The sequence below is a fragment of the Dendropsophus ebraccatus genome, chromosome 4 (genome assembly GCF_027789765.1).
Source record: "Dendropsophus ebraccatus isolate aDenEbr1 chromosome 4, aDenEbr1.pat, whole genome shotgun sequence".
In the NCBI taxonomy this organism is placed as follows: Eukaryota; Metazoa; Chordata; class Amphibia; order Anura; family Hylidae; genus Dendropsophus; species Dendropsophus ebraccatus.
Window position 1 is genome coordinate 90800861 of NC_091457.1, and position 24178 is coordinate 90825038.

At 42.8% G+C, this 24178-nt stretch overlaps 1 protein-coding gene across 1 annotated transcript in view; it reads right to left on the reverse strand.

The window, feature by feature from the left end:
- Window positions 1-24178, reverse strand: part of LOC138789299 (neural-cadherin-like) — an 87033-nt gene that overhangs the window by 48302 nt on the left and 14553 nt on the right. The window contains exon 2 of the mRNA XM_069967904.1: window positions 1561-1758. Within this exon, the coding sequence (XP_069824005.1) occupies window positions 1561-1758 (198 nt within the window). The remainder of the gene's footprint in view (window positions 1-1560; window positions 1759-24178) is intronic.

Genomic DNA, 24178 nt, shown 5'->3' on the forward strand with positions numbered 1-24178 from the left:
TTCCGAAAAGGACCTGGGGGTATTGGTGGACAGTAAACTCAACTTTAGTGATCAGTGCCAGGCAGCAGCTGCCAAGGCTAATAAAATAATGAGATGCATCAAAAGAGATATAGATGCTAAAGATGAGAACATAGTTTTGCCTCTTTATAAATCACTAGTCAGACCACACATGGAATACTGTTTACAGTTTTGAGCACCGGTATATAAGAAGGACACAGCTGAACTGGAGCGGGTGCAGAGGAGGGCAACAAAGGTCATTAAGGGAATGGGTGGGTTACAGTACCAAGACAGGTTATCAAGCTTGGGGTTATTTACGCTAGAAAAAAAGACGTCTTAGGGGCGATCTGATCACAATGTACAAATATATGAATGGACAGTACAGAGATCTTTGTAGTGGTCTTTTTACTCCTAGGTCTGTAACCATGACAAGGGGGCATCCTCTACGTCTAGAGGAAAGAAGATTTTATCATCAGCATCGACGCGGGTTCTTTACTGTACGAGCGGTAAGACTGTGGAACTCTCTGCCACATGAGGTTGTCATGGCCGATTCATTAAATAAGTTTAAGGGAGGCCTGGATGCTTTTCTTGAACAATATAATATTACAAGTTATGGGCATTAGATTTCCGGTGACACGTTGATCCAGGAATTGTTCTGGTTGCCATTGGATTCGGGGGGGGGGGGGGGGAGTTTTCTCCCTGTGGTGGGGTGGTTGTCTTCTGCCTCGTGGGGGTTTTTGCCTTCCCTGGATCAACACAGTAGGGTTTCTCTAGGTTGAACCCGATGGACTCTTGTCTTCTTTCAACCTTATTTACTATGTTACTATGTTACTATGTTACAATACTGCAGTTTGCTTTATCCAGCTTTTTTAACCAAAGCCAGAAGTGGATTTAAGAGGAACAGAAGGTAAAGTTTAAAGATCTACTGTGCAGCTTGCGGAGCATACCAGGCCAGGAGAGGGGCGGCAACTAGTCATCTGGGCGGGGAGCTGCCTGTGATAAATACTGTGTGTGTATCTGAAATGCACAGAAAAAAACTAACCAGGAGCCAAACTGTTCTCCCAGTAGAGATCTCAGAAGTCAGCAATCACATCTTATGCTTGGTGAGTGGGGAAAATGTTCACCACTCACTAAATGTATACGCCCAAAACAGTTTCCACATGCAGATCCACTGCAATCCTCCCGGACAGGCTCAAGGTCCCCCGGTAGTTGAGATATTTGCACGAAAAAGAAGAAAATGGAAAGCGGATACTAGTATCATAAATAACAATCAATGACCTTAGCTCCTCAGATATGAGTTTACTCACTGTTCGGAGGGGAGTAGTAGCCAGACCATTGCAAGCCCATGTGTAAACAAGTCCTTATTATAGCGAAAATGATATGACAAACATGAATTACTATGTACAGTCTTTATACTGTACTTACAGGGTGCCACCTAGCATCCACAGTGCATTGTGACTCCTATGACTACTTCTATCCTTTTGCAGATTAGTCTCATTTTTACATTTTTGAATTCTAGCAGTTCTCTATTTATATACTTTACACAAGTATAGTCTCATTCACCTTCCAAAAGGAAATATTCCACTTCTCCATAGATGCCTTCATCTTTATCAGCAGCATGTAATTTATACACGTATGTTCCGGCTGTGGCCAAAGGTGACACAGTTGCCAGGTAAGGATATGGCTGCATTGTCCACAGTGGGGATTCATCATTGACATCCGTGATTGTCAGTTGTAAATGAACATGATACCAACCTTTTCCTGAAAAACATAAATGGATTCCTAGTTTAGTGCCTCAGTGCTAAGAAATCTATGATACAGTACATTAGATACCATTCATGCACATAGGGGGCAGTAGTATAGTAGGTAATTTCTTATACAGAGAAGGCAGTGTTTTTTTGTAGTTATAGTCTTGTACATAGGAGCAAGTGTTATAGTAGTTATTCCTGTATACATGGCAGTATTATAACACTTTTATGCGCAAGCCTGGAGAGACAGAAATGGCTGCACATCACACACATGGTTCATACTAAAGCTTGTTCAGCTACATTAAAGTGACGCTGTCACCCCCTATTTGCATTTTGACTGCTCTCCACAGGTGTAAAGGGTAAATGTTACAGCTTTCATTACTTATTTTACACCTCATGGTGCTTGTTCTGGTAAAAAGTAATTTTTATCACCTGTGGATTGGTATATGTGGACGGGGCCTTGCGGCCTATATGCCACATCGCTCCGCCCCTAGCAACACTTAGCCCCACCCCCATCTGTGACGTCATCGCCGCATAGGCCCTGCCCCCTCATCTCCCTAGCATGGGCTCTAGGTTTTAATCGTAGTGTGAATAAAGGATAATGTTTTAAACAAAAAAAATTTTGGGACGTGCTGGATCCACACTTTTTGTTGTTGGTGGGGTCTAGAGCTTTAGGCTGGCCCTTCCAATGGCTGCTGAGGGGATGGGGCCTATGCGGTGATGACGTCACGGGTGGGGCGTGGCTAAGTGGTGCTAGGGTCGGAGCGATGTGGCACATAGGCTGCGAGGCCCCGCCCACATATACCAATCCACAGGTAATAAAAACGACTTTTTACCAGAACAAGCACCATGAGGTGTGATATAAAGTAAGTAATGAAAGCTGTAACATTTACCCTTTACACCTGTGGAGAGCAGTCAAAATGCAAATAGGGGGTGACAGTGTCACTTTAAAAACCAACATCAGGGCTCTGGCCCTGGGGGCTTGGTTCTGCAACACTGGGGTCGCTGGACCGTTGGGCTGCTCCCCCCTGTTGGCACTGACTTTGCGGCGGTGGTGGCCACTGACGAACGCTGCTAGAGTAGGGACTCATGTCTATCAGAAGACCTGCACATGGTCAAATTATATACTAACTTCTGATGTTGGTTTTTAATGTAGCTGAACATGCTTTAGTATCAACCATGAGTGCTATGTGCAGCAATTTCTGTGTTCTCCAGGCTTGTGCATTATAACAGCTTTATTCTTGTATATAAGAACCAGTATTAGATATTAGTTATATATTTGTAAGTGGGAGTCACTATTGTAGTAGCCATATTCTACTTTATAGCAAACAGTCTTAGAGAACTTACATGGGGCAATTCTATAGTACTAGTAATCTTTTATACAGAAGGCTGTATTTATAGTAGTAGTTATAAAGTATTTATATCTGGTAGTTATATTCTTGTACATAGGAGAGAGTACAATAGTAATCATATTCTTTGACATACAGTTTTAGGCCATGTTCCCACTCTGTAAGAGACCGTCCGGTGTCAAAAAAAGATCATCCCGGCCAGTACTGCAGTACCAGCCGGATGATCTTTACTGTCACTGAATTCACATGTGGGCACATCTGTGCACACCGCATCCGAATTCCCCGCTGCCCACAATGGAGCGTGCGCCCGGAGCCGCACACTCCATTGTGTTAACTGATAGAAAACTGACATGTCAGTTTTTTGCAGCGCCGCTATGGATCCCGGCCAGAGTGTATACTATGTGTATACACTCTGTCTGGCAATCCCACACTCTGGTGCAGCACTACGTACCGTAGAAATCATGGCTGTTGTTACAATGGCTGTGATTACTACGGTTTCTTACGTAGTGTGAACACAGCCTTATAGTAGTTATGTTCTTAGTATTATTGTACAGACCAGCATCTCCGACAACTCTATATATGTTTTTTTATTGGGAATAATAAAAAATAAGCAATACTCACCTGCCTGATACCCTGCAACTGCCATTGTGGTGGTGAACTGTCCCCACTGATCAAAACATCCTGCTGCCCAACTTAAAATATTTCCCATTCAATCAATTACTGGCAAAGGTGGGCAAGCAAGTGATTGGCTGAGTGGGCATTTCCAGTGGGTTATTATGTGCACCTGAAGAGGACCTGTCGTCAAACCCCAAAAATTACATGTTACTACATTAAGTAGCTTAGGTAACTCTGATTAATTTCTTGATACGTTGCTCTGTTCCCCAAATATTTGGGTTTATAGTTTCTCTGACAATTCCATGAATAGTCAAATGGGCGTGAACATCATTTTTTTTAAAGACATGATTACATGATGGGTGTGATTATACAGTAAGGCCATGTTCCCACAGTGTAAGGTCAAGGTCACAGTGTAAGGTCACGCACCGCGAACATACACCCGCAGTACAGTTATGCTTCCCTAGCTTGTTTCGAAGCGATCTGTAACAGGTCATTTACTTGGAAATCTTCGCCCAGCCCAATAAAACACACAGAACCTTTTGGATCGAAAAATCAAGTTCAATTTGGCTGAAATAAGTCCTCCGTACGGGACCGCATGGAAATCCACGGCCCTGAGTTGGAACATTTCCGTCCTCAAACAATGGTCTTGTTCATTTTTCACGGCGCCGTATACGATCCGGCCGTAAGCTCATACGTAGTGTGCATTGTGCGGGCGTATATCGTATACTTTCAAGCGAACGCATCAACCTCAAAACTACGTGCGTATATTCGCGATTCGCACTACGGACGGATTCATACGCAGTGTGAACATAGCTTAAAGGTGTATGTATTAGGTGTACACATACCTCAATGTAAAACATTCATACCCCTTAACTCATCCCTTTACCTGTCACTGATATTCACTATTCATTATTAAAATTAAGTTCACACCCATCTGAGAATTTACTAAATTATAAACCCACATAACTAAGGCTATGTTCACACATAGCGTTTAATTAATATTTAATTAGCATTAATTAGTGCTATCTTGCTGTGAATTGCACAAGGCGCTGTAAAATAGCTCTTGTGATTTTGATGGAATAGAGGCAAAAATATCTATTTTACTGCGATTTGTGCATTTAGCTGCAAAATAGTGCTAATTAATGCTAATTGAACACTATGTGGGAACATAGCCTCAGGAATGGAAGGTCATATCAAGAAATTGTAAAAAGTATGTAATCAGGGTACCCTTAGGTATTTCATGACAGTAACATCTCATTTTTTGTAAGGGGGGGGGGGTAGCTACATGTCCCCTTTAAGCCATCCCTAGATAGCACTTGTTTATGGACTTTTACCCCCTTCCACAAGCGGGGGACTGCAAGCACAACTATGTTATATTATTATAGAATTGCAATTTTCTGATGTTTAGCAATGATCTTACACATGATAAGACTGGAGTTATTTTTTTCATTTAGTCAAGAATATTACTCAGTATTAGAGATGAGCGAACCGGGTTCGGGTTCGAGTCCAGCCGAACCCGAATGATCGGCATTTGATTAGCGGTGGCTGCTGAAGTTGGATAAAACTCTAAGGTTGTCTGGAAAACATGGATACAGCCAATGACTATATCCATGTTTTCCACATAGCCTTAGGGCAGTGCCTCCCAACCTTTTCCACCTCGGGGCACACCTTGGAAAAAAAAATTTCCCCGGGGCACCCCTACTAAATAATGTTCTACAAAATAAGAAAACCGTCATACAGTGACTCACAGGTGACGTCTTCTTTGATCTGAGGAGTCACTTTCCCTTTTCCTCTCCATCCGCCATGATGATTTCTTCCAGCTACTTATCATCTCTTCAGAACCTGCAAGACAAACAATTTAGGCTCCGCACATTTCTAGCAACTTCCTTCCTTTTCTCCCTCCTGTTGGCTCCCAAAGTAACTGCGCTGTTTGGTGTTATGTGCAGTAAAGCGAGTAGGAATGTGGGATGCCCCCTGTAGGTAGGATCCCCTGCTGTGCCCCCATGAACTAATAATGTCCCCAGAGGTGCCCCCATGAACTAATAATGCCCCCAGAGGTGCCCCCATGAACTAAAAATGCCCCCAGAGGTGCCCCCTATGAACTAATAATGCCCCCAGAGGTGCCTTCATGAACTAATAATGCCCCCAGAGGTGCCCCCATATACTAATAATGCCCCAGGGGTGGCCTCCATATACTAATAATGCCCCCAGAGGTGCCCCCATGAGCTAATAATGCCCCCAGAGGTGCCCCCATGAACTAATAATGCCCCCAGAGGTTCCCCCCATTAACTAATAATGCCTCCAGAGGTGCTGCCATATACTAATAATGCCCCCATGAGCTAATAATGCCCCCAGAGGTGCCCCCATGAACTAATAATTCCCCCAGAGGTGCCCCCATATACTAATGATGCCCCAGGGATGGCCCCCATATACTAATAATGCCCCCAGAGGTGCCCCCATATACTAATAATGCCCCCAGAGGTGGCCCCCATGAGCTAATAATGCCCCCAGAGGTGCCCCTATGAACTAATAATGCCCCCAGAGGTGCCCCCATATACTAATAATGCCCCCAGAGGTGCCCCCATATACTAATAATGCCCCCAGAGGTGCCCTCATATACTAATAATGCCCCCAGAGGTGCCCCCATATACTAATAATGCCCCCAGAGGTGCCCCATATACTAATAATGCCCCCAGAGGTGCCCCCATATACTAATAATGCCCCCAGAGGTGCCCCCCATGAGCTAATAATGCCCCCAGAGGTGCCCCTAAAAAAAAAAAACATCTTACTCACCTAATCCGCGCTGTGGCTGCAGGCAGCAGCTCTTCCTCCTCTTCGGGCTCCATCTTGCGAGCCGCGGGGACGGGACTTCCGGCAGGCGTGATGACGTCACATCATCACGCCTGCCGGAGAGGTCACGTCCCGGCCTCCCATAGGCTGCTGGTATGAAGTGCCGGCGGCCTATGGGAGTGAATATAGGAGCAGGACGCTGACACTTCCTGCTCCTATATTCTGTTTACTTTAATGTTCCGCCCGCTCACTGTGCGGGCGGAACATGAAAGTGATCCGTGCATTCCGAGAAGCTGCGCGGCCGCAGCTTCTCGGGATGCTTAAAGAGACAGCGCACATTTCCCACCAGGATCCCGTGGCACCCCTGGCGGGTTCTCCCGGCACGCCAGTGTGCCGCGGCACCCCGGTTGGGAAACGCTAATCAAATGCCGATCGTTCGGGTTCGGCTGGACTCGAACCCGAACCTGGTTCGCTCATCTCTACTCAGTATACAACTGCATGTAGTGGTTTGAATGTGCTACACCTGTACAAGCTGTAAGGCCAGACATCTATGGCGCTGTTTTCCAGCTATACACACTACAGCCTTGCAGCATTTATGGAAATTCCTAAGAAAGATGTCTGGAAATGGATCGGAGGCCCTAAACAAACAGTTGCAGGATTTGATGATCTTGAGTGACCTCTAGATTGGATATTGAATCATTCAGTCAAATTTATGGAAAAAATGTTTGCGTATTCCCACATTAGATGGGATTTAGGCTGTGATCGACGCAGAGTCTGAATATGATCAATATTGTGTATCAGATGCAGGACTTGCTGTCTTGCTGGAAATGATAAAAGTGACATTGGAGCCGAAACATAAAGTGACAGCTTTGTATATAAAACATAGTCAAACAGACAAGGCTGTACAGCTCCTGACAAGTGTTAAACAGCCCCCTCCACTCTGCAGATACTCTGCATTATTATGATTAGGGAATAGTGTGTGAGGAGATAGGACATTCCTTGGCATTTTGGGGTCATTTTCTAGAATCCACAGACATTCCTATATTTTGTACATGCGAGTGGCGTACGGGGGACTTGGAACAACATAAGTGTGATTTGTTTATCTTAATCCTGCAGGGAAGGATAAAAAGAGCCATTTTATGATTGACGTTTCAAGGTTAACCCTTTGATAGTTTTTTTTTACAGTTAAGCTTTCAGTGAAGCCATTTTACTTTGAAAACACAACAAAAATATACTTCATAGTGGTGTGATCCCCACTATAGAAAGATAGATACCACCATAAGCATTATTTAGGCTATGTTCACACACTGTTTATTAGGCAGGGTTGTTTGGTGGCTGTTTGCTGGTTTTGTAAAGAGCAGTTTTTAACTAATTGCTTATATAATACACTAATTTTACAGTTGACTTGTTCACACATGGTATTTTGGGTCAGTATTTTTTCAATCAAAACCATAAGTAGGTTGTTAACACTGTCAGTTCTACTCATGACTTTGGCAACAAATACTGATATTACGAGTTAACATAGCTCTACCCCAAAGCATTCAAAACTAAATGACATGCACATTAATTGATGGACCAATGAAATAATGGCTATTTTACTATGAGCAAAAATAAATTATGTGAATAATACTTTATTGGGCAAAGACATCAGACTACATAAAGGGAGTCTGTGGTAGGTGATGAACAAAAACACGGTACTCTAGGTCAGGAACAGAAGTGCATAAGGGCACTTTCTAATTCTGATGAAGGTGGTATAGACCCCCGAAACACGTCATTTTGTATGTGCCCAATACATTTTCAGTTTTCTTTAATATTTGCCGTTTTTCAGCACTTCTGTTCCTGGATATCACTGACCTACAATACCACGTTTTTGTCTCCGTTCATTGCCTACCACTGTTTACTGGCACGGGCTCCTGTTGGGAGTAACTTGTTCTAGTGGTACAGTCAGCTGGGCAGTTTACCAGTGTGCCACTTCACTCCTGCAAATCCTGCGACCAAACTTGGATCCGCCACCAGGAGGTGTGGGAATTCTGTCATAAGGGGTGATAAAGCCTAAAGAGCAAGTAGGGGGGGGACTTCTTCACCTTCTCATTCAATTCTTCTCCCAATGGTAATACACACCATTGTATTGTGCCTTGTTTTTCCTTCATTGTTTACCCATAAAGAGAATCTATCAAATGCAATTCAAGTTCCAATCTGCTGACACTGTTAAATAGCTGCTTGGTACCTTTAGACACATGGTACCTTTCATATATCAGTTTGTGTGTGGAAAAATGCTTTTATTCTATAGTAGATAGAGTAAAAGGGGCTTTCCTAAACTCCTGAAGTGCAGCAAGCTGTAACACCTCCCTCTTCCCCTCCCATACCTGACCCTGCTTGGGACTAATGGTACTATTACACGGAACGATAATCGGCCAAATTGGCCCTACCCGGCCGAATATCATTCCGTGTAAAAAAGACAATGATCAGCCGATGATCGTTGTCATCGGCTGATTGTTGATATAGGTTCTGACCTATAATTGTCGAGCGCCGATAGCGCATCACTACGTTTAATAGCGGTGCCCGGCAGGTGACTGACGATATGCAAAGAAGAATACATTAACTATTTAGGCTGCAGGGTTCTTCTTGTTCTGTGCTTCTCCCGGCTCTGCGCACTCCAACTTCAGAGCGGCCTGGCTCAGCTGACAGGCCGCTCAGCCAATCACTGGCCAAGATTGGTTGGGCGGCCTGTCAGCTGAGACAGGCCGCTCTGAAGCTGGAGTGCGCAGAGTCGGGAGAAGCACAGAACAAGAAGAACCGTGCAGCCTGGACAGGTAATGTATAAAGTTTAAACAAGGGCTGCAAGGACATCGGTAATGATGTCCCTGCAACCCTTGTTAAACAATTATCGGCCGTGTAATAGGCCCAGTAAACAAGTGCTGGTCTAGCAGATCGGCGCTTGTTTACATTTATTATCGGGCCTTCATTGGCTGTGTAATGCTACCCTAAGCTTCCAGGGGTCAATACAGCAGGGAGGGAGGCATTCCATCTTGCAGCAGATCAGGAGCTTGGAAAAGCCTGTTTGATTCTTTGTGCCAAAGAATACATGCATTTCTCCACATTCTGGAAGCAGAGCTGCATATATGATAGGTGTCTCCTTGTCCTAATAGTGTCTAAAAGGGTCAGCTGACAGATTCCCTATGAAGTGGCTGTCTAGTTTAGAAAACATCATGGACCATATTATATCTCACATTTTCCTACACCCTATTAGAATCCTTATCTGGTGGTGAGAATGGCAAGGTTATAAAGAACATTAGCATTGCACAGACAACTGATTTGATGGGCACTGTTTCATATGTTGTCTCTCCTGTGGTGGCATTACACAGAAACTTAAACTTTAAAGGTTATGGACACCTTTTGGAAAAAAAAAACTAAAAAAAACAAACATATTTATTCTTTATACTTATGATGCAAAAAATTTGCATGGCTTCTGCATTTTCGTGCAGACAAGGTGATTCTTCACTGCAAACTATCTTTTGTGTCTTTGGATTAGCAAATTGTACTGCTGTGCAGATACAGGGCCCTTTCTAAGGTCATATTCATATGGCGTATAACACCAGCAAGTGGTACTGCAGTATCGGCTGGATGATCTTCATTTCTGGTGTATTCGGATGCAGGCGCACCCGTGTGCGCCCACATTCCAATTCACCGCTGCACAGAAGGGAGCGTGCGGCCGGAGCCGCACGCTCATTTTTGTGAACTGACATGTTCTGTACGGCCGCTATTTAATGAATAGCAGCTGCAAAAAACTGACGTGTCAGTTTTTTGTGCTCCGGCCGGGATTCCATTCATTTCAATGCAAAGTATGTTTAGCATAAATCACGGCCATTGTTGCAAATTGTAACAACGGCCGTGATTTATGCTAAACATACACTGTGTGAACATGGCCTAAGGGTGTGTCCACATGTTTAGGTTTTAAATTGCAATTATTGAAATTATTGCAAAATATGTATTAGAAAAGAGATAAGAAAAGAGAAGTGGTTGTATTCAAGGCTCCTGATCTTTCGGTGGCAGGAGTGACTGCACGCTGATTAGGAAAGCTGCCTAATGACAGGTATGCTTTAAGGCTATGTTCACACAATGTATGGACAATGGCCGCTGTTTGGCACTCAAAAACAACGGCCATTGTTGCATTGAAAATTGCATTGAAATCAATGCACAACAGTCAGAAATAATTGACATGTCAATTATTTCAACAGCTGTATTAATCAATGGCCGTTGTTCAATACATTGTGTAAACAATGCCCGTTGTTTGCATTGACTTCAAGGCAACACATTTCACTACCGTGTTTCCCCGAAAATAAGATTATATTACTGTATATTATTATATAAATTTTTGCTCAAAAACCGTCACTATGTCCTATTTTCGGGGGATGTCTTATTTCTCTCCCCCCGGTGGGCGGGCAGTTGGGGCCAGGGGGACAGAAATAAGTCATCCTCTGAAAATGTTTCAATTAAAAACAATGGTTGTGCTTTTCATAAAATATAGGTTGGGTGAACATAGCCTAAGGGATAAAATAAATGAATTTACTAATTTATTAACCCTTTTACTGGATATAGAAACATCCTGAACTTTAGAAAATCCTCAGTATTAAATATATAAATAATAAAGACTGTTCAGCTGGCAAGGCTCAATATTGTGTTGCTACTAGGAACTCTGTTACTGCATTATGTGTTTGTAAATTATATGGTTGTATTGGAAACATGTTGTACTGAGGAAATCCTCTATTGAAAAACCAGTCAGTCTGAATAGCACCCACATTTCCTCTTTGGCCTTTCTTTTTTTTATAGATTGCAAGGCTCAGCATTGTGTTCCTATCATGAACACTGCTATATTGGGTTCTCTGTCAGTAAAGTATACTGTTGTTTCATGGTAACATACCAGATAATGCTGTCTGTATACAGCTGCTGCTCTGATCAAGTGGATAATATTTTGGTAATTTAGATTGTATCCATAGTCTTGGTACAGCAGGGTCTCTAGTTGATTTACACATGTGTTAGATGTTATTAATTTTGTGATGTCATGGGTCTCACTGTGAGAGCAGAAAGTCAACCTGATATACTTATTCTTCTCTTAGTGGCAGCTAAACAGTAAGAACTATTTAATAATAATAATCAACAATATCAGTGCAAAAGTGTCCATATCATTAAACAGAGAACTACGGCCAAGTCACTGATTGGCTGAGCCGTTACTTTCCACCTAGACGTGACAATGCAGAAAGCCCAGAAAACAGGAGACTTTGGCTGTCAGGAAGCTGGTGAGCCTGCATTGTGGGGGTATGAGGGGTATGAGGGTATTGATTCCCCTGCCTGCACCAGATTTTTTATATTTGGCCAGAGTTCCCCTTTTAGGCCCCAGTTTATAGGATGATGGAATTCATCTGCCCATTCCTTCTGTTTTGGGAGAAATAGACTGTAGTGAAGTCTGATGGCAGCTTATACTTTCACTTCTGAACCTGAAAGAGATCAGGAAACATTTGTCTGACAGCTATTGCAGTTGGCCTCTTTGTGATCAGTTTATTGCCAAGGGACCTAAATTGGAAATGTCCAAATTAAACAACCGCTTTAAAAGGGAACCTGTCATCACTTATATGCTGCCTAAAGCACAAGTCATCAGAGTCATCAGAGTAGGTCCTGGTGGCCTCTGCCTGCACCATTGACCGTGCTGGGGGACAGGGGAGAAGCCAATGGAGACTGTCCTAATGGCTTGTGGTTCAGGCAGCATGAAGGGTATTACAGGTTCCCTCCTGCCTATATGCCCTATTAGAGCATATAAATGTAAGGGTATGTGCACACTGAGGAATTCTCAAGGAATTGAGGAGGAAAGTTTTCTGTTTGAATTTCCTCGCCTGTTCAGCTCTGGCAGAATAGGCACAGAATTTGAGCAAAATTCAAGCAGAATTTAAGCGGAATTCAAGCAGTGGAATTTAAACCCCCTTTGACTTCTATAGAATTCCTCTAGCAGAATCCGCCCCTAAGAATGAACCCGCACAATGTTGCATTTAAACGGGCGGAATTCCGCACAGAGTACTTAGGTATTTTGCGTCGGAATCCGTGCGGAATTCCTCAGTGTGCACATACCCATATAGAGTAAGCCCAGGATCTTACTCTATGGGTTGGTTTTAACAAGCTTGAGCCATCCATTACATGGATTACCATTCATATCGATACTACCCTTCTGCTGCCCTAAGGCTTCCTGGAAAACATGGATACAGCCATTGGCTATATCCATGTTTTCTAGTACTCCCCAGGGCTGCATCCAACTTTATTAAATGTTGAGAGTTCGAGTTCGAATGAACCTGAAAGTACTTAAAGTTCGTTCATCTCTAAACAAAAACACACCTACTATAATAAAGTATGAAGACAAAAACAGAAAGCACTCACCCAGGATATGAAGCGACAGTTTGACATTTATTCTTAGTTGATAGCTGGGAGGGGAGAGGGGAGAACTTGAGTTGGTGAGGTGTCAATGCTGAGAACCAAGATCCTTACCCCATTATAAGCTGTTTTCTTATATGTGAAAATACATTCTGGATCTGATCCATACTTCCTTTTTTTATTGCTGAGCCCCTTGTACACAAACTTTTTTTCTGAATACTTGGGGTAATGTTGTGATTCAATGCACTAGGACCACATCTGAATAATTTAGTAATGTATCGCTCTGTAGAATGGGTGCCTCATGCTGTGTTTTACAGTTGTAATTCTGCTGAGGATACACTGCGGCTGCACAACAAGCAGAAATTCTACTGCCTCGGCTTCAACTTTGCCTTAGTTTTATTGGGGCACAATTTTGCTCAAATATGTAAACTGTTTTGGTTTTCTTTCTATGTGCTGTGTGTTCATCCCATAACAGTATTCTCTGCTTTCTACTTTCTTTCCTTTGTATATAAAACCAAGAAGTAGAAAATCGTTGCAGCCATTTTAATAGCTATGGAGTAGCCTTTTAGTCACTAAAACTTTTTTCCAAAATATAGTGTGAATTTATAATTTTATAAAAGTCTTTACACCCTTTCACATTTTTATGGTAAGGCCCTGTGCTAAAATAATAAAAAAATAATAATGTTTTCCCCATCAATATGCACTCACAACTCTTCTAACCCATTGACTAGGTTACTTTATGACCATCCTCTTTTCTCATATTATGACACTGTCCCATCACATGGACGTCTATACTAACATTATTACATGAGTAAATAGGTCATTGCCTCCTGTATCTTGTTTCCTCATCTGCTGAAATACTTTCAAGTCTGTGATATCTCCAAAGATCAACAAATTCATCTCCTGAAATACTTTGAAAAACTGCTGCTGAAAAACTCTGCACCTTCCATTATATGGATCTTGGTCTCTGCCTATTCTTATCATGACACTATTCCTCCTGTCCCATCCCATGTCATCATCCCATGAGCGGACAGGTTACACAACATTATCTTTACCCCTGCGCCAAAAAAAAAATCTGTTGCTGCTGGTGACCCTGCTCATTGCCACTTTCTATTAAATAAGAGCTAAGGGCAGGTAAGCTTAGTTAAATCCCCCCCAAACGCACCTGCCTCCTATCTGCTCGCAAGTATGTAGGTTAGCATCATAGATTTACAGCAATTTAATATTTCTGCAAATTGTCTCATTATTATTTGATAAATATGATTTTTTAGAACAATATTTATGTAGCAATCTGGTGGATTTTTTTTTATTTTTTTATTTTTTTACTCCCACTTGACAAACTAACCTCCCCATAACCTCATAGATATTGAGCTACTTATATTTCACAGAATTTAATTAACATTCTTGTGAGAGGACAGCAGGACATCATTTATATATATACAATAGAGAGCAATAGACACTGAATTGTAATGGCTTCTGGTTTAAATATCTCGGCACTGTTGATAGAATGCTGACTCGCTGCCTCCAAGAAGCCGCCTTGCATTAATAACGCACTTGCACATATGTCCTGTCATTTTCTGCTTCCAGTAGATTAACAGATTCATCCTCAGCTCCTTCAGCCTATTTCACAATGACTGCACAAATTACTCGGCTGAAAGGAAGGCGAGGAGATGTGAACAGCTTTTCATGGGCCCTCACAAGATGCTCTAAATCTGTTTGATTTTAACAAGCAACTTGACGACTGGAAGTATAAAGCAGTCTTCCTGAAGTTTGTTTAATGTGCGTATCTCAGCAGTGCTGGAGATGAGCCGGCAGATATCAACATATTGAATATATTGAAAATTAGAATTAACTCTAAAAGTGCCTTTTCGGAAAGCTGCAGTCTAGCAGCAGGAAACCTCAACATTAGGCTTTGTATACCATGACATTTCCTGACCGGAGTCAACGGGGGGGGGGGGGGGGGGGTTGGGCTCAAAAATGTGACAAAATCGTAAGAGATAGGGCAAAAAGCAGTATGTTCAGAATAAACTCAGATGGTCATAACACACATTTTTGCCTTGGTTTGTTTCATTATGTTTGTGACTTCTTTCCTTATTTCAGATCAAGAACGTTTCGGCCAAAGGTTACTTTAGAGTCTGCGAGGAAATACAAAGCGCAATACCCACTTGACATTTATAGCTATGGTGTTTTTTCAGGGCAGTTTGGTGTTTTTCAATTCATTTGCAGTTAAAAGAAGTCACAGCAGGACCTGCATTGTGTTTTCCCACAGAAACATTGGATTTTTTCCCCATAGGGGGAAAACCACCAGAAAAAATGTCATATCTATTAGAATATTGGCATTTTTTCTAGCGTTTGTCCGCAGTTTTTTAGTAGAAATCCTGGAATCACATGATAAAGAACCATTTGACTTTTACTGAGAAAAAAATGCAAGGGATAAAATGCCAGAGAAAAAATAATGCATTCATTTAAACTAATATGAGAAAACGTCAAAAAAAACGTCCAGAAACATTGCAAAAAAAAGCAAGAAAAACTGCTGGCAATTTTTTGGGCATTGGTGATGGGATTGTGCGGTGTCCCACCACGGGTGTTTCTTGTGTGGCACCAGTCTTAAAAGCCTTGTACTCAAAAGTGAAGTGGTGATAAAGATGTGTATGAGTTTCGCCACCACATGTCAGTATTCTATGTATAAACTTGTATATATGTATTGCACAGCTGCAGTCACTATAGGGTTACTGTTTTTGTATTTAGTGATTCTGTGGACAAGTAGATATGCTTCTTTCCTTTCTACCTATCCCTATACTTTCTTTTTCACACTCTCTTCTCCACCACTCACAGGGGCTCTCACATACCCTGGTAGGAAGTAGTCATTTGGGGAGAGGAAATGTAGCGTCAGTTTTCCTCTGATTCTCTGGGGAGTAGGACACACACAGAACAGGCATCCCTGCTGAACTTAGCTAGGGTCTGGCTCTGCCAGGACCTCTGTCCAGGACAGTCCAGCTGTGTTTTTTGGTCAGAGACACACGTGTATGGAGAGTTCAGAGACTTTCACTTCTAAGCCTACAACTACAGACACTATGATTTTTTAGGCCCCAAAAAGAGGACAAGTCAGAGATCACTTCAGCCCATGCCATGAACCTCTCAAAACAGTGCAGGGCAGTGTCCTAGGACAGAGGAACTGACACGGATAGAGTAAAGCAACCATAATGAAGGTCTATGTACTCTATCCCGCAGCACAGGTAAAACCAGGACACCCTCGGACACCTAGGGTGTTATTCCACGGGCCGACGGGGGCCCGATAAGAACTGCAAATGAGCGCCAATCTGCTAGATCGACGCTCGTTTACTGGGCCTATTCCCTGGCCCTATTATCATTTAACAAGGGCTGCATGGACATTGTTACCGATGTCCTTGCAGCACTTGCATAAACTTCATACATTACCTATCCAGGCTGCAGGGCTCCTCTTGCAGTCTTCTTCTCCCTGGGTCCCGCGTGCTCCAGCTTCAGAGCGGCCTGTCTCAGCTGACAGGCCACTAAGCCAATCATTGGCCGCAGCGGTCCCGGCCAGTGATTGGCTGACAGGTCGCTCTGAAGCTGAAGCGCGCGGGACCCGGGAGAAGAAGACCGCAAGAGGAGCCCTGCAGCCTGGATAGGTAATGTAAATTGTCAGTCGCCGGCCGTGCACCGTTATTACACATAGCAATATGCGGTCGGCGCCCGATTATTATAGGTTCAAACCTATATCAACAATCAGACGATGATCATTGTCATTGGCTGATCGTTGTATTTATTCCATGGAGCGATAATCTGACAAATCGGGCCGATTCAGGCAATTATCGCTCCGTGGAATAGGCCCCTTAGCTTCGCCTGGGTAACCCAGTCTTGGGCTTGTGTCACCCTAATAGGACGGGTCCCCTGACACTGCAGGGCAGAAGGTGGTTAGTGAAACACAGGAACAAGTATTCTTCTCACAAGTATTATTCTCTTTTTTCAAGTATTCTTCACTCAAGTTCCGGCAGAGCACATTACTACCCTTTGTTAGGTCTCCCACAACAAACTCCTCTCCTCTTCTCTACACTGCTCAACACTAACCTATGCAAGCACTGCTATTCTACCTGAGCCCTTAAAGTATCTCCCAGCACAGATCCAGTGAAGTCTGTACTCAAGAAGTTATCTATCACCAGCGTATCTTGTATCACAAGAGACTATTAGTAAAGCCATTCTTTTTATTCTACTGGGATTCACTGATGCACCAGCACCTACACATTCCGGCTACATACTCCTTGGGTTAATTTCCCCTTTTTGTGGGTGGCGGTACCGACAGTCCGGGTGGGTCATCTCCCCACTACAGACCACTGTGACAAGAGCCCGAGGGACCCATCACAGCCCAGCAGGTCACCAACCATTGGGGAACAGTATAGCCAGCTACAATTAAAAGCAGGTGTAACATAAAACCTGTGTGCTGAATTAGCACTGTCACCCAACAGTATTATCACCGGCAAGTTTTTTAAAAATAGTGGTGTGCAAATGGCACATGGGAATAGGAAGCACATTGGAAAGCTCATGCAACACAAAACCAACCAGGAAGACGCCAAAGTGTAGTGCAGACGCGTTAGAAATTTTTTACCACTGTTTCAGTTTCACGGCAGTTATTTAAAAAATAATGGCCATTATTTGAGCAATGACAGCCGTTATTATGAAAGACGTCTGTCTTTTTTACATGATGTGAACCTAGCCTTGGACTTAACTGGAGAAAGACAACCCACATTCATCCATCTCCTCAGAAATGGGGGGACAAGTCAACAGAAAGTAGCAAATAAATGGCAAATCTTGAAATCTTGCAGCAGAATGTGATTGACTTTCCCTGTACACATCAACAGATATTGATGAGGAGACACAAAACAGCTGTAAATGGATAGATCCCAGCGTACAGTCAGGAAGTAATTACACTTTTTATCCCAATTCAACAGTCAACGCATTACTGATGTGTCTTATTCATAGGCACAGTATGTTCTGGGCTGAATGTGGGGCGAGTACAGAGAGAGCTATTTAGCATCTATGCATTTAAGGAGAAACTTGCAATAAATAGAAATCTTCTTCTGTTATCCCCTTGAGGATGCAGATATTTTTGGAATTGAAAATGTGGTAAATGTCATTCTGTTCACACACTGTGAATTTTGTGTGCACGGACAGTTGTTTTGCCACAGACTTTAATGTGGCACATTATTAAATTAAAAATACAGTCATATATACCCATTTTACTGCCATATTTTGCTTTTATTTTTCTGAGTGTGAACCTAGCCTTAAGGCCAGGTACACACACCGTATGACACCGGCTGATGTCAGTGAAGTTTATCCCAGCGGTTACTGCAATATTGGTAATTGGCAATATTGGTGAATTAGGCGTATCCGCACTCTCACTTGTGTGAACTGACAGTTTTGTGCGGCCGCTGTTCAATGCATCCCGTCTGGAGTGTATACTTTGGGGGACATTTATGAAGTCTGGCGTTTTCTGCGCCGGGCTTAAAAATGTCCCTGCGCTTATTTATGTAGAGGCACACTGCCTCTACATGAATCCCGTGTGCACCAGTGTGTGCGCCAAGGAAACCTACGCCAGCTCAGAGCAAGAAAAATGATAAGTTAAGCGGAACAAGAGTCTGCACCCCCCCTGTTGCACTGCTGCAACATTAATTTGGAGGACCTTTGACCTTTGTTCTTAGAGGGTTGGGGTTCTTAGAGGGCTGGGGTTCTTAGAGATTGGACCTTCATCAATCAACCAGATTTTCTTTTGGATAAGGTGGATAGGGGATGGCAATTGATGTATTTCCCCAATTTCAGTTAACTTGATTATCTCACCATATGGTCACCTAATTTTTTTTCCGCAGAAACATTAAATATTTTCGTTTAAAGGGATATTCCCATATAAGCTACTATAGTTATACTTGTAAGAGTTAAATATTTTTACAAAAACATTCATTTATCAAACTTGTCTCCTTCTCTAGATATACCCACTTTTTGCCTCCCATTGTTGACAGATCATATTCTAGGTTACCTACCACCGCTCTGCTCTAAAAGCAGTGGTCTGGTTGGTGTATATATATCAGTTAGACCACTGCTTTTAGAGCAGAGAGGTGGTTGGTAACCTAGACAATGAGCTGTCAACAATGTAAGGGAAAGAGGGGTAGATTGTACTCTAACCCGAAAATGAATGTATTTGCAAAAATATTTAACTTGACAAGATCTACAAGTATAATTATATGAGTTGAAATGGGAATACCCATCACTGTTGTTAAAAGTTTTTTTTCAGAAATCAAGTCCTGGCGACTTTAAGAAACTTTTTAATTAGGTTTATTAGACAAATATGCCATTATCTGCATTTAAAAAAACTTTTCCAGGTCCCCCCCCCCCCCCCCTCCTCTCCTTTCTGTCACTCACTGCTCATTATCAGGAAATCTCGACTCTTTGACATCAGTCGGATCCTGTCTGTGCTATGAGGAGGGTTGGGGGGAGGAGGGAGGAAGGAGATTAGTTGGCAGCAGAGAGCAGAGAACAAAGGATTACAAAGCAGGGAGCCGCTGAAAGCCCCTATTCAGTGATCAGAGAGGTCAGTGCTGACTGTCAGAGGAGATAGCCAGTGATGTAGCTGTAAATTAACTCTTTGTTGTCCTGTTTTGATGCCTCATCTCCCTCCACCCCTTCCCTCTTCATAGAGAACATTGAAGACAGGGGCAAGAGCTTCAAACTGCTTTTTCATGATAAAAATGCATTTTTTGGCTAATAAACCCAATTACAAAGTATCTTAAAATCACCTGTACTATTGATTTCTGCAAAAAAATAAATACATTTAACAACAGTGACACTTTCTATAGTTTCATAGCAGCTGTCAGGACATGATCCACAGTTGGATGGTGCTCTTTGGTTGCTGTGACGGTTCCTGGCTGCTGTGAGATTACAGGGAACAGGCTGAACAAGAATTAAAGATGAATATTGAAATAGCCAGACTGCCTCAAAATGGTAACGGCATTAAAGGGTTATCCAGAATTCAAAAAATATAGCAGCTCTCTTCAGAAAAAATGGCACTCTTGTGAATCAAGCAAAGTTGTAATAAACAACCTGGCACTGTAGAAGAAAGCAGCTATGTTTTTCCAAACCAATTGCTCTAGGACATAAAACATCTAGTATAACATCTAATGCACTCCAAGGATTGTACTCTAACCCGAATACTGGATCAGTAAGCTTATACTTGGTGGGATGAATTCAGTGTGGCCTAGTGGACAATTAAAGCCACTCTTTACCCACAATCTGCCCCCCCCCCCCCCCCCCAAACCACTTGTACCTTCAGATAGCTGCTTTTAATCCAAGATCTGTCCTGGGGTCCGTTCGGCAGGTGATGCAGTTATTGTCCTAAAAAACAACTTTTAAACTTACAGCCCAGTGCCATACGGGCGTGGCTTAGAATATCTGTGCCCTAACTTTGCACCACCCCTCTGTCCCTCCTCCCCACCCTCTTCATCATTAGGAATGCCACTGGAACATTTTCTCCATGCTGAACATTTGCACATGTGTCTTAACGATCCAACCCATGTGCCGGACTAAACAGGTGGGGAATAGGAGGCAATCTGCCTGGAGCATTCCTAATGATGAGGAGGGTGGGGAGGGGGGACAGAGAGGGTGTGCCAGCCTAATGCATACACAATCTAGACCACTCCCATAGGGCACGGGGCTGCCAGTTTAAAAGTTGTGTTTTAGGACAATAACTGCATCACCTGCCAAACGGATGCAGGACAGATCTTGGATTAAAAGCAGCTATCCGAAGGTACAAGCGGTTTGGGGGGGGGGGGGGGGGGGGACAGATTTTGGGTACAGAGTCACTTTACAGGTGGGAACTCAATAAGCCAATCTCTGTGTCACCTTTTCGACTTTTATGGTAATCATGCCCACACACACTATGAGCAAGTTAGAAGACTCTAACTCTAAGCAACATTTGTGGTAAGTCTTCACTTTATTAAATATGCACATTAGGCGGTTTGGTGTACACTGGGGGTAGAACTACCTCCCCCAGTGCACCGATTCACCTGCCAGCTAACCCCTTCTCTTTGTGTCACTGACGTCACAGAAGTTTAAGTTTTTCTTTCAGCCCTCTCCAGTTTATTTATCTTCCTTTTTTTCAGATAGGCAAGGCTTAGAGCTGGGGTAGAGCTTGCCTTGAATCATAAGATTTACACCTATTATCCAGCGCCTATTTCTGGAGAGCCAGATAACCTACTCAGGCAGATGAATGTTTCATCTCTCCTTTTTGTTTAATTACATATGTAGTGGGGCCTTGGATTATGAGCATAATTCATTCCGGGACCGTGCTTGTAATCCAAATCACTTATAAACCAAAGCAATTTTTCCATAAGAAATCACTGATATGCAGACAATTGGTTCCACACCCCAAAAATAATCATTTTTTGCTCTGAATAAAAGTTACTGTACAGTATAGCAATCAGCATGTGGAGTATAATGTATAGTAAGTGCATAAACCTGAATAAACAACAGCAGTCTGTAGATACAGGATGACACTGCAGCTCCCCATAATGCAGTAACATAATACAACAGCCTAGAATAGAGAAGCAGGCTGCTGTCAGAGGTCTATGTGGTCACATGACAGCAATGGGGAAGGTGGGGTGTTCAGTATGGACCAATCAGGACGTGAGAATCACAGAGCTGTGCAGGAGGACAGTGACAGAAACATTATATACAGCAGTGTGAATGGCTGAGTGTGAGCGCAGGCACATTATAGCAGCAGTCTGAATGGTTGAGTGTGAGTGCAGGCACATTATAGCAGCAGTGTGTATAGTTGAGTGTGAGTACAGGCACATTATAGCAGGAATGGAGAGGATGTGAAACACAAGGGCTGACAGAAACTGCAGGGAGCATGAAGGAATAAGCAGGGCATATGTGGGCACATAAATGGAGCGCTCTCTGTCCAGGGAGAGAGGGGTTACAGCTATAAAGAGATAACGTCCACAGTCCTGTCCCCTGATATAAGCCCCAGCCTGAAGTAGATCTGCTATGATTTGGAAGGTGAGGGAGACTTCCTGGGTCAGAGTACAGGGCTGTAGACCAGGCTACGTAGACCATTGTGGCCTTGAGTTATTCATGTATTATAATGTTTAACATGTATTTCATGTTACCTGAATAACTGTCATGTAATAATATATTTCCTCTGCTGCAACCATTGTTCCTTCAGTAAGAACCATCCCTTTACAGAATCCCGCCTTCTTTTACTCCCCAGTGGCAGGAAATCTATACATCATCTCCCACATCCCACATTATAAATATGATGCTTATCAATTTAAGACTTTCAAGCAGAGACGATGCATTTATTAAAACATGGCAAGTCTGCTTTATTATTAGTCTGAAGGTCACACAAGCTGTAAATGTTCACATTAAATCAAGGAAGCCAGAGCTCTGAGCGCAGTAATTTCCATCGATCGAAAAAATCATATCAGCTGAATGACTCTAAATATTTTCAATAATGCACAGTCTCAATTTTTTTCTTTGATGGTTATGGTTTGAACTTTAAGGTTATTTTCACCTTTGAAAACCACTTTACACATAATATACATATACATGTTACCTTTATTTATTCTTTGTTGTTGCGACAAACCTGTTAATGTTTATATAGGTGTTTTTTCTGCCCCCACTTAGTTACTTTTGGTTTTATTGTAAACTTGTAAAAAAACAATAATGTATTGGGGGGGGGGGGGGGGTCAGAATAGAAGGTTAAAGGGGTACTCCAATGATTTTTTTTTTTTTCAAATCAACTAGTTTCAGAAAGTTATATCAATATATAATTTACTTCTATTTATTAATCTTAAATCTTCTAGTACTTATCAGCTGCTGTATGTCCTGCAAGTCTGACACACTGCTCTCTGCTGCCACCTCTGTTCGTGAGAGGAACCGGCCAAAGAAGGATAGGTTTTCTATGGGGATTTGCTTCCTTGGTCCCAGTCTTGGTTCCTGTCAAAAAGAGGTGGTCAGACTGAAAATAATACACCCCTTCCTGCAGGATATACAGCAGCTGTTATATATCATATATCTTTTTGACACCATTTCAAAGAAAATATTTTTGCCGGAGTACCCCTTTAAAGTACTTCACTATTAGAGATGAGCGAACCGGGTTCGGGTTCGAGTCGATCCGAACCCGAACGTTTGGTATTTGATTAGCGGGAGCTGCTGAACTTGGATAAAGCTCTAAGGTTGTCTGAAAAACATGGATACAGCCAATGACTATATCCATGTTTTCCACATAGCCTTAGGGCCCTATTCCACCAACAGATCTGACGACAGATTATCTGCCAAAGATTTGAAGCGAAACCCAGGAACAGACTATAATCAGAGAACAGGTCACAAAGGAAAAACTGGATTTCTCCTCTTTTCAAATCCATTCCTGGGTTTGGCTTCATATCTTTGGCAGATAATCTGTCGTCAGATCTGTTGGTGTAATAGGGCCTTTAGGGCTTTATCCAAGTTCAGCAGCCACCTCTAATCAAATGTCGAAAGTTCGGGTTCGGATCGAGGTTCGCTCATCTCTATTCACTATCATCTACTGATTCTTAAAGCGATACAGTCATAAAAAAAAACAGCTGACATGTCATAGAGACATATCAGAAGCTTAGATCTCTAAGGGTCTGGATGCCGAGATTCCCACCGATGGCTAGGAGCACCGAGCCAAGCGCTTCTTTCCCCATCTCTCTCCTCACTGCTGGAGATTGGCTCTATAGGATTCCTAAGGAATCCATCTGCTGCAGTGAGGAGAGAGATATGGAAAGAAGCACTTAGCTGAACGCTTCCTAATGCTTATCTAGCAATCAGTGGGGGTCTCTGCATTCAGACCCAACTGATCAAAACATCTGATATGTCCCTATGACATGTCAAACCTTTTTTTAACGATAGTAACACTTTCAAGTGACTCTGCAACCCCTTGAGTGCCTACCAAGCTGAAGACACTACTAGATAGAACTCAATAAAAGCTTCCAGAACCAGACCTTTGTTGCCTCTGTCTGTGTTTTTATTGTCTTTATAAAAGCACTTTTATTTAGGCCGTAAATAGTGTCAACGAGGTGGAGCCTATTATTCCCTGAGCCCTAGCACTGCTACACCTGCCGTATGCCCACTCCTTTGCATAATTAGGGCCAAGCACTGTGCATACAGCACAGTGAGGCCTAGCTGTGTTAGAACCCGGGGGTTGAATGGCCCCGCCTTTTTGACACTATT